An 11,798-nucleotide genomic window follows, 5' to 3' on the forward strand; every position below is an offset into this window, starting at 1 on the left:
GTGTGTGTGTGTGTGTGTGTGTGTGTGTGTGTGTGTGTGTGTGTGTGTGTGTGTGTGTGTGTGTGTGTGTGTGTGTGTGTGCAGGGAATGAGGGACAAGGGTGAACAAAAAAAATAAAAAAAACATTTTTTTTTTTTTAGAGCACATTAGAGCAGAAAAAAAGTAAAAGTTTAAAAGACGTGGTCAATAAAAAAAAAAAAAAAATTGAAGAAACAGAGGGAGCCGGACACGTTGCCGTGGAGTGAGTGAAAAAACAAAACAAAAAAAAACAAAAAACCCAGCATGCCCGTGATGTCACGGGTGCTCGTCGACGTCACGACTCTGCGTGAGAGCATGTGCGCCACCGGGCGAGCGTCCGCTCCACGCCAGCTCAGCGGTTTAAATATAGCAAATCGTGGCAACGGTCCCAGCTGACTCTAACAATGCTGTGTAGCCACCGAGACCTTCTTCCACCGCGCTAACGCTTGAAACCGGAGAAGTGTTGAACAGAGAGGAAGGGAGGGGAAGAGGGAAGGCCTCGGATTCATGAAAACTCAAGCCGCCCACACTCCGGCCTCCGCTGCCAATGTGTGTGTGTGTGTGTGTGTGTGTGTGTGTGTGTGTGTGTGTGTGTGTGTGTGTGTGTGTGTGTGTGTGTGTGTGTGTGTGTGTGTGTGTGTGTGTGTGTGTGTGTGTGTGTGAGGGAGACATTCCTGCGCGAGGTGGATGCCAAAGAGCGAGCCGAGCCGAAGACAGACTGTCCTGAGCTACCGTGTTTTAGTGGAACTAACGAGCCCCTCGCTGTGCACCTCGGCCTCGCAGCTGTAAACTTGTTAGCGATTAGGTAATCAGATCTGACTGGGGGTTGTTGGTTGTTGGTTTTTTTGTGGTTTTTTTGGTCAGGAAAAAGTAGCCGTTCACAAACTCTTGCTTTTTGAGCGACACCATATCGCGGTCCCGTCAGGGGTCGGAGACACGTTCCCGGTCACGGGTTCGATTCCCGGCAACGACCAAAATAAAACGCGGTCAGAACGCTTGTAAAAACATGTTTTGTTGCATCTTTGGGCAAAAAGTACAAAGCGGGACATCGTGTTGGGACATCACATAACGACAAAATTAAATTCCTCTTTTCTTCTCTTTTTCCTCTCGATTAGACAGTGTCAACATGAATTACAAGGAAAAAAACACGCAGATTCGATTACGTCTCAACGGGCCTGAATTCTGAATTGCCTTCACTAATTCTCTCTCTCCACCAACGACGTGCAAGGAAGGAGTTCACGTCTGCTCCCTTGTGGATCGTTTTAAATGTCATTCAGGAAATATGAACGCACCAAAAGCACATTAAAAAAACAACAGGGCGTCATGCGGACATGTCAGACTGATAATATGTCTCTGATTGGTGTTCCAGTTAATGACTGTTGACAGTAAGAGTCGGTCCAAGTCTTAAATCCAGCACCGCGTCATTTCCCAAAGAACTGCTTTAATGATAAATAGTCAAATAAATGAGCATCAAAGCTGCTTCCATCTTTTACCCGTCGATCCATCCATTATCTAGACCCCGCTTTAGAGACTTTAAGAAACAAGACGGGCAATTTATAAATCACCAATTGACCTAACATGTTTTTGAATAGTGGTTCGGAGGAAAAACAAAAATCCACCGGCCGAGGTTCGTACCCACAACCTTCTCGTTGTGAGGCGACGGGCCGAACCACCTCCTCTGATCAGTAAAGTCGAAGATCTTTTTTCTAACAAAAAATGAAGAAAATTAAGATAATAAATACAGACACACACACACACACACACACACACACACACACACACACACACAAGCCTGTAAAGAACAGGATCAGAAGAAGAGCTATAGACACGAAACCCCTCGCTCGGGTTCGGGTCAGGGAGAGATCGTCATGGCAACAGTAAATACGGTCCTGACTCGTAGCTGGGGTGTGTGTGTGTTTGGGGGGGGGGGGGGGGTCGGGTCGTGGCCTCCTTGCAACCAAATCAGCTTGTTCTCCACCTCAACCCTGCCTCCTCCCAACATATATAGACTTTTTTTTTCAAGACACATGATTATTTATACGTCCACTGGAGGTCGCTAAACTTTAAAACCAAACATAAGTTGTAAATAAGCCGTTCGCAAAAAAACAAAAACAAAAAAAACTTCTGTTTTTTTTCTTTTTCTTTTCTTCAGGAAAGTCTAAATCAGAAGCATCTCTCACAAAGGTGGTCGTGTTGGACGTGATGGGTTCGGGATAGTCCTGCAGTCGCCCCGTTAACAGCACCGCTACAACGCCAGAAGGACGTCCTGCCTGTTGTGGACGTTTTACAGCAGCAGCAGCGAAACGCATTGATTCTGTATCGACGTCATGGTTACGTCCAGCTTCGCTCGACAAGACCTCAGCTAATGTTTTCTGTGTCCGCAGAGCTAAGAGGGGCCAAATTTCTCTCTCTGCCCATTTCTGCACGGACTTCTGGAAAAACCTTCGACCCCGTGGGCTGTATATGTGCTGACCATACATGCTGACTGCAAATGTAAAAAAAAAAAACGCAGACACAGTCACTCAATAAATGTAATTGCTGTATGCCCCGGCCGCGACATACAATTATATTCATAATCAATTAGTCGGCCAATTAATGCTTGAGTTAGTAGTTTAGTCTGTGAAAAGTCGAGCAAAAGGAAAAACGCCCGTTAGGATTTTTCAGAGGACATTTTCATCGAGCTTGTTGTGTGAAGCAAAGTGACCAAAATACAAACATATTCTGTTTACTATCATATATGGCAACAACAACAAAAAAAAACCCTTTCATTTGAGAAGCTTGCACTGGAGAAAAAGAACTGAAAAACTTAAAACATTCATTTTTCAAAAGTTAAAGGTCCGATAGTCGACGCTTATCCGGTGATTTATTTGCAGTCTTTATATCCATTAGAAGATAATTTTGTGATTTGAAGAATCAAAAACAATCTCTGTAGTTTTACATTTCCTCTAAAGCTTCTCTTTGGACTTCCACCAAGAACAGGCTGTTTTGTGTCTGTGCCTTTAAGACACATTGATTTGAACCCTCTTCTGATTGGCTGAATCTTTTCTGAGTGACACACGCCCAGGCCAATCGCAGGTTTTCTTTAGTTTTGTTGCTTGATAGCTCCGCGATGCTACGAACGCTCGCTCGGTGCTGCATTTCGCATAAAAGGTTGGAAGGTGGGCGGCGCCGACGATGATGTGACACCAGGCCGAGTTAGTGACATCACAAACTCGCACGAGTCCAAACGGCCCAGTTGTGGAATACAAGTTTGTGTTTTGATAACGTGTTTTGACACTTTCACAGTATCTATAAAGGCACCTAGGCCTGCTTTATAGTCAAAGTAAAATAAAATGGAAATTTATACAAAAGGGGACCTTTAATGTAATCACCAAGTCGATCTACAGGAGACGTTTCAGCTCTACCGTCCACACCGGTTTGAATATAAACAGCTCTTAAAATGCTACAGTGGATTCATAACCGCCAACAGTGACAACAATAGTGAATTAATTTCTGTTGTAGTTCCACTGAGGAGTGAGCAAATTGCTAAATAAATTCAGGTTAATAAGCTGAGTGTTAATTTTGTGTCGACGTATGCACCACGGTGGAGGACTACTTAAGCAGCAGATTTTTATGTGCATGTGTGTGTGTGTGTGTGTGTGTGTGTGTGTGTGTGTGTGTGTGTGTGTGTGTGTGTGTGTGTGTGTGTGTGTGTGAGAGAGATCTCCCCTTCAATATACCTCAAGAAACTATAATTACCGCCTTTTACAACGTCATTATTATCATCTTAGCTTTCCTGCTCATTACAGCAGCCGGTGGACAACAGACCTTCAGTATAAAAAAATAAAAAAAACACTGCAGAAGTTTTTGTTTTTTTTAACGTGTAAGCGAGTCCTTGACTTTTTCCAGTGCGACATCGTGATATATTCGCAGAGAGCGCACACAAGCGACCCTCTCATCATCGGACAATTATACGTTTGTAAGTGTCCATATTGTGAGAGCAAATCTCCCGACCGCTGCGTGTTGTCACACATAGAAATACCATCGGGATCCTCAAGCTGAAGTATAAGGTCTGTTGTACGCTGAGAAAAAGGCAAGACTGGGTTTGGAGTATCTTCTTCTCCCGTCTCACTAATAGTTAGCCTATAAACACAAACACACACTTTCCATAATTACAGGCCTGACCCCCCCCCCCCCCCCCCCTTCTCCCCCACCACCACCACCACCACCCTTGGTCCTGACGTGGGTGTGTCTGAGAAGCTTTAGACCCGGAGCACGGTGTACTCTGGGAGGCACATGACAACACACACAAAATAAAATAATAAAAATTCAGTTTAGATGTGCATTCTCGTCCGTATTCCCGATTTTTGTCCCTTGGAAACGCTGATTTTTCATCCGTTTCCCCTCTTTGCACATTGCAGGAATTCCTCACATTCTTCAAACTGCCAATTACCATATTGACACAGAGAGCCAAAGCAGCAGCAGCAGCATTCGAGCCCACGAATTTCACAGCCAAAGAGTTCACTTTGTGCCATTTTAGCCTTCTTTTACATACCCGAAACAAAATCATGACACCGAGCCTGTTGTGTGGTTGTTGTTTTGTTTTGTTTTTTGCTGCTCTGCTCCTTAAAAACAGGTGAATCTGCTGTTCAAAAAACAACAACAACAACAACACACTTTTCTCCACACTTCAAAGAACAGTCTGCAACACAGACCCTACAGATTTACGGCCCGCTGGGATTTGTGCGTGCCATGTCTGCCTTAGTCACTTCAACACTTGGCTTTCTTCGAATGCCTGCTTTCTGAAGTGACTACATACAGCCATCTAGCTGCAGCTCTGTTCTTCAGAGAGGAGGGGGAGGAGGGCGGGCGTGGGGTTGGAGGGGGTGGGGGGGGGGAGGAGGAGGAGAGGAGGAAAGCATGCTCCTCTCTCGTTTCCCTTTTCATCTCGCTTACAAATTCGTCGGCAAGAACTGCATGAAAAAGGGTGCTAAACACGCAGCTCTTGTGTGGTTCCCAGCTATTCACTGCTGTGTTTGCCTACAAGGTGTCGCCATCAGCGACTGGGAGGAGAGAGAGAGAGAGAGAGGGAGGGAGGGAGAGAGAGAGAGAGAGAGAGGGAGAGAGAGAGAGAGAGAGGGGAGGGGGAGAGGGATGCCGCTGTGTCTTTAAGCAGTAATCCTCCCATTCTCGGAGCATTTGTTGCCGGCCATCTAATGGGCGGTTCGGTTTAATGTCCACAAGGACCGCTGGGAGCTCCTGCACTATTAAAATCACTGCCTCTCTCTTTCTCCCCCCCCCCTCTCCCTCTCTCCCTCTCTCCCTCTCTTGCGTGGCTCTTAAATAACGGCCGAGGCAGCCTCCGAAATTAAAGACTTCTCGGATTTTTGCATTTCAAAAGAGGAGGAACTGGAGCTCATTGCAAGCAACAAAAGGGGATAACAACGTTGACATTCCCGACATGTATCCTTTGGTCTTTTTTTTTTTTCTAAAAGAGGAACCGGAGCCTGCCCACAGGAGACGCGGCGGTGGAGGTGGTGGTGGTGGTGGTGGTGGTGGTGGGGAACAGGGGGACAGTTTGCCGGTGTCTGTCTCCATTAGTCTCATGCAATCACAGGGAGAAAAAATAAATAAATAATAAAAGCGGATGTTTCAGATCTTGCTCATCAGCAGAAATAAAATAAAATAATTTTTAAAAAAGACTCCAAACTCAGATCCTCAACAATCCTCCATGTTACCACTGCCCCCTACCAACAGGAAATCATTGAAGTATTCCTATTAAATCTACTGCAACTGTACTGGTATTATAAATGCAACAAGGACATGCAGGTGCATCACAGTTAAATCATGACTGAATCTAAAATAATTAAAAGAGAGTCACTCTCAGGACACAAATAAATGCTCAGTAGCTACTGTGGCAGCCATGTGAAAGTCATTTTCCAAGTCTGATAGCAGGTGACTCAACTGTTTGATTTTGAGAGCATGTTACAAAGGTTACGGTGCAAACTGCTGCAGCTGCTGAGCGCAAAGGAAGCACTGTTGCAATGCCTGCTTGTCTTGCAGAACAATCTCCAAACCCCAAAACAAAGAACCAGAAAGCAGAAGTTGTCTTCATGCAAAAACATCAGCCACCCAGCAGAAAGTTGGTGAAGAGTTTCTCAGCCTTAAAAATGACAATGTGACAATTAGCTGTGTTGCCCTCCAAAGTTTCAGCCTTTTTTAAAAAAATATATATATAGTTTTGTTGTTTTTGTTGTTGAGCATGAAGCAGCACTGATCTCAGCAGAAGATCAAATATCAGCTGTCAGGCTTGTCATTTCCAAACACTGCAGAAAGTGAAGCACCAGCAGCCTGTTGTCTCTCCAACCTCTTTGTAAACAAAAGCACTAGTTGGCAGCCTGGTTTAAAAGTGAAGTGAGCTGCTTCACTTCACCAACGAGTTCTCAACAAGTTTTCACACTGATGGACGAGCAAAGTGCAGCTTGCTCAAAAGAAGATTTGTGGACAGACACGGAGGGGAAATGAAAGAGAAGTGTGTGTGTGCTGTGTGTGCTGTGTTTATGTGAGAAGAGGAGGAGGGGGGGGGGTTCAGGGAAGTCTCGGCCCCGCTGTTAGGAGCTCGTCCTTACCGCTATGAGCGTGTTATTCCTCTGCTCCGTGGAGGAGGCTGAGTCCGGGTCCGGCTGCTTGCTCTGCGGCTGCTTGCTGCTGCCGCTGCCGCCGGCCGACTTCTTGGCCCTTTGCTCCAGACTCCGCTGGTACAGGCTGACCGTCTCCCTCCGCTCTATCTCCAGCTGCTCGGCGTGGGCTTGCTGGTACCTGCTCTCGCAGTTGACGTGGTGTCTCCGGCAGCCCTCTATCCGCTGCCTGAGCCGCTCCACCACCGTGCTGTGCTTAGGTATGCCCACCGCCCCGGCGGGCACCACGCTCCCGGCGGGCGGGTTCATGCTGTTGTTGATGCAGATACTGCCGTTGGGTCCGGCAGCGGGGGAGGCGAAGTCCCCCATCACTGGGCCGAGTGGCTGCTATTTTGGAAGAACTTTTCTCCCAGTCAAGCTCACCGCCACCACCTCCGCCACCTCCTCCTCCTCCTCCTCCTCCTCCTCCGGCCACCTCCACCTCCACCACCAAGTGTCCTCTCTCCCGTGTGTCCTTTCCCTCCCCCCTCCCCCCCTTCCCTTCCACCGGTGAAAGGTCCCAAGCAAGCCGGGGGGCTGCGGGCGGAAGGTACGACCGACAACAGCCGCGGAAGCGCGCAGCAACCGGGAAGGTTTAAAGAGCTGCGAGCCCGGCAGTCATACGGCTGGAGAGGGGGGGGGAGGAGAGAGAGAGAGAGAGAGAGAGAGGGAGGAGGGGAAGGAAGAGGGGGGTCACGACTGACCGTTTCTCCTTCCCTCCTCGGTACCAAACAAACCGCCCCCGAAAACACCAAACAACAGCCAGCCGGAGCGAGACCCAAACAAGCCCCGAACTGACTCCAGGAATAAAGCCGCTGCCACGCTGCTGCTAACAACAACTCCTCTGGAAAAAACAACAATACGGCGACGGCGCGGACGTTAACGGGCTCCCGGCGGTCATACACACACGAACCGTCCCGCGGAGGAGCAGCAGCAGCGGCGGCGGCGGCGGCAGCAGCAGCGGCGGCGGCGGCGGCGGCAGCAACAGTCCACTCTCCGTTTCACGGTGCTGTCCTCTGAGAAAAAGTTTTGCTGCCTAAACCGAACGGGCTCCGGAGTTTCCCAGTGAACTCGCATCTCATATGGTTTTGGTTTGAAAGAAATCCCGGTGAAGGTGTTTTGCTGAGTTTGGGGGGGGGAAGAAAAAAAAAAAGCGCACAAGCGCCCTCGGTAGTCCGGTCGTGAGGCGACTCGAGTGGCCCAGACGGCGCAAAACGCGGATATGGGAAGCGGTGGCGGAAGTCTGTAGTCACTGGCTGCCGCCTGCCACCATCACAATAATCAGGTCCGCTTCTCCACCATGCCAGCGGAGTGATATCAGGACAGGAGTTGAGTAAAAACCAGCTAGAGGCTGTGAAGGAGCCCGCTGACGGTCGCCGGGAAAAACCGGAGTGGAGTCCGGAGCGTATCCCGGAGGAGGACCGGTGCTGCCTCCCAACCTCCGACCTGTCCTGTGCTGTCTTCAAATCTTTTCACTACGGTGGCCCGGAGAGCTCGGAGCACTTGTAGCTTCAGGAGACACAACGAAATATAGAACAAAACAGAAAGAAAATTAGAAAAAAACAAACAAACAAACAAACAAACAAACAAAAAACACAGCGGTTAAAAATAAACTACAAATACAGAAATAAACTGGGAGTTAAAGACGAAAGTTACACTTTGAATAATAGAAAACACAAGCAAATAGAGAAATGCTGCAAAGTACAAATTATAATTGATCCTGGTGGGGAGGAGGGGAAGAGGAGGGGGGGGGGGGGCAACTAAAAGTGATTGACACAACTGGGACGCACTTGTTGCTGAAATGAAATCGGATTTGCAACGAAGCACGAGGTCTTTCCTCGTCTGTGTGTTTGTGTTTTCTCCGGTTGCATCAGTGCTGAGCTCTCAGGCCCGCCACAGGTTACGCCCATTGTACCAAAACAGTTTGCCAATAGGGGATAAAAAGGAGGTAAAAGGCAGGTTATTGGCCGTTAGTTATCATGTTGTTGTTGGTTTGTTTTGTTTTGTTTTTTTATCTCAAAGGGATCTGACACCGGAGCCTTTTTAACACACCATAGGTCAAAAACCTTTTAATCTGAAACCGGGGATTTTAATTGGGAAAACTCCTGATGGGACATTCAAGGAACCCCAACTTTTAAAAAAAAAAAATTTTTTTTTACTTGCTCCCATAAAGATTCTCCGCGTGCGTATCAGAAAATAGTTCCAGGGCTGACAAAAGAAAGGAAACTGAACATTTTATTTATTTTAATAAGTTTTTTTTTGGTTTTTTTGTATCTTCGCCAATTAGCGTCTGTGTTAAACATTCATTAAACACGGTACTCGACATTTACATCACGCGTTATACTGAAAACTTGGGGCTTCGTTCCAAATGATGTACTTTCCCTTAGTACGCTCACAAATAGTACTCTGACATGTTAGTACACGTGACTTGTGCAGTACTTTAATTTCCAACAGGCTAGTGTTGTCTCAAACTACCGTTCTGCAACCGCTGGAAATAACCCACGTTATTTGAACGCATCACCTGCCAACACCTCTGCTGGCTTGAATTATTTCAAGCAGAATTTTTTTTTTTTTTTTTAATTTTTTTTAGTGCCCTCTGTTTAATGAACACAATAAACACACACAGCAGTACGGGTGGTAGCTGCAGCTTCGGCGGTCCCGCCCTTTTCCGCTGCGTAGCCGAGATGACGACCGTTGAGTGTGAAAACTGTCCAGAGTTTCACACAAAAAAATAAATAAATAAATAAATATTGGACTGTTTTTGAGTACATCGTTCAACACTGTTTCAGTGTGGACATTTCGATGCACTCAAAAATAGTGAGTGTGAAATACACCGATGTTCCTGGCTGGAAGTCTTGGGTTTGTCACATCCAGACACACACCCTCCCCCCCCCCCCCCCCTCACCCCTGTTTTTTTTTGTTTTGTTTTTTAAAAGCTTGTCACGTGACCTTTTTTCGACCCGCATAAGACACAAGTCGCATCTCTCTGACGCCAACAGCTGTGACGGCAGTGTTTGGCGCCCCCGGGGGATGAGAACGGGCTGAACGATAACCGCCGGTAAGAAGATCTGAACCGTTAATGCTTTAAAACTCCTGCCGCAGAGAAGGTGTAAGAAATAAAAATAAAAAAAATAAAATGATATAACTGGTTTAAAAGATTATACTTCTTGTTGTTGTGCGATTCCACATCTCCCTATAAATTTCCAGTTTCGAATAATAGTTTCGCATGATCGACGCGTGGCCGGCGACTTGAAGGAACGCTGTGATTTTTACAGGCAGCAAAGAGCGGCGATAAACATACGTGACCCTCTTCTCATCGGTAAACCGCGGAGGAACAATCACATGCGAAACAAAACAAACACCGACGCGAGTCTCATCCTCGCAAACGCCTGTGGTTTTCTGTTTCTACCTCGTGTCGTTGCCGAAAGGCCGGTTCTCTTTATTTTTATCCGCCGTGTCATGTGGGAGTTCGGAGCTCCGTCCCCGACTGTTCGGGCCATATGTGCTCCCTCGTCTCCGTCTAACCAACGCACAAACACACACACACACACACACACACACACACACACACACACACACACACACACACACACACAAACGCGGTACTCGCACACACAGCCGTTCACCTCCGCTTCACCGACAGAGGCAGACGCACAATCGCACTATCTGCACGGCAATTAAACGTGGACGGCGTGCGTCTACCGCTTCCACCCCGCCGGGCGCTCATCGTTTCTGTTTCCTGTTTCCGTTTTAAAAGGTTATGTGATTCTTGCGCACGCACCAGTGATCGAGATCACTTCCCCTTTTTTTTTTTTTTTTTTTTTTACAGTATTTTCTGAAGGCCAGGAATTATTTGTGTCAAGATTATCCCGCGAGGAACCGCCCACGCTGATCCCCGTCGCGTGTGTGCAGTCTCAACGAGGCAGCGCGGGGAACCGGCGTGGCCTTCGGTGGGGGAGTGGGGCGTTTTGCTGAGGGGGGAAGACGGGGAAGTGAATTAGTGCTGCCTTCGACAAAATCAATCCCAACTGTAACGTCCACCGGCTGTGGATGTGTTACGACTCAGCTCGTATAGGGAAAAGGGAAGCAACATAAAAAACCAGGAGGGAATTGGCGGCCAAGAGTTATTTATCCTAAAAAAAAAAAAAAAAAGGTGCTCAAAGTTTGTACCAAATTGAGGTGGACTTAAAAACGAGGGCAAAAACGGGTGCTGCTAGGGAAAAAATAAAATATCATAAGAGAAGGAGGCTCTAAAAAGAATATAGCTTTAACTGACCTACCTGAAAATAACAACAACATTAAAATAAAACCTAACTGTTGACTCTAAAATCCGACTTAAACAAAAAGTAGAAGGAGCCGGACCTGGATAGGGAATCTTTGTCACTATGGTTACAACTATAAGCACATAATTTAGATATGGGAACAATCGCAGCTTATGGTGAACACCAGCACTGAATGCCTGCTAACATCTCATGACCCCTTTTAGGGGTCCGGACCCTCAGGTTGGGAACCAATAGAAAAATCACTAAACCGACCGTTTTCCCCCTAAAAATTGTGCTTCTTAAAATTTCAAATAATTAAATATCTGATTCATAGATCTCCTTTACTGATTAGTATCTGAGCTCTATCTACCTAGTACAGTAATCTGTGATCAGCACAATCACGAAAAGGTGAAATCGGGGACCTCTCGTCCTTGTTGATCGTGACATGACAAGCATGGAAAAGAATAACAGTGGCAGAGGCAAATTCTTACTACACCGTTTCTGAGTGTTTCATCATCCCCCATCTGCCAGACTTGAAGCCACGAGGATTTTCTAGGAACATCTCGGCTTTCGCTTTGCTTTGTAGACAGAGGAAAGGCTTTTGGTTCACTCCTTGTTGTTCTGGGTTGAGCAAGAAGATGTCTTCAATGGCCCTGGGGCGAAATATTGGCTCAAATAACTCTGAGCCGGTGCTCCTTTTTTTTTTTTTTCTTTTTTTTATGAGCTTATAGTGCTGAGAGAACACCTTTCAGATTTCAGTCAGTGTACGTGGAAATGAAATTCTACAGTCGATTCTTCCACCTTGGGCCAATAATTGTTAGGTTTGGTCTAAAACAAACACGCCGTGCCATGAAAAGCGAGA

The 11,798-nt window shown here is 46.8% G+C and overlaps 1 protein-coding gene across 1 annotated transcript in view; it reads right to left on the reverse strand.

Moving 5' to 3' along the window:
• Window positions 1–8,043, reverse strand: part of maml3 (mastermind-like transcriptional coactivator 3) — a 106,185-nt gene extending 98,142 nt beyond the window's left edge. The window contains exon 1 of the mRNA XM_069717782.1: window positions 6,627–8,043. Within this exon, the coding sequence (XP_069573883.1) occupies window positions 6,627–7,004 (378 nt within the window). The 5' untranslated portion in view covers window positions 7,005–8,043. The remainder of the gene's footprint in view (window positions 1–6,626) is intronic.
• Window positions 8,044–11,798: the final 3,755 nt, after the last annotated feature.

This window comes from Brachyistius frenatus, unplaced genomic scaffold, assembly GCF_029030835.1.
Source record: "Brachyistius frenatus isolate BFR_SWC_R1_liver_20210118 unplaced genomic scaffold, ASM2903083v1 Contig_180, whole genome shotgun sequence".
Taxonomy (NCBI): Eukaryota; Metazoa; Chordata; class Actinopteri; family Embiotocidae; genus Brachyistius; species Brachyistius frenatus.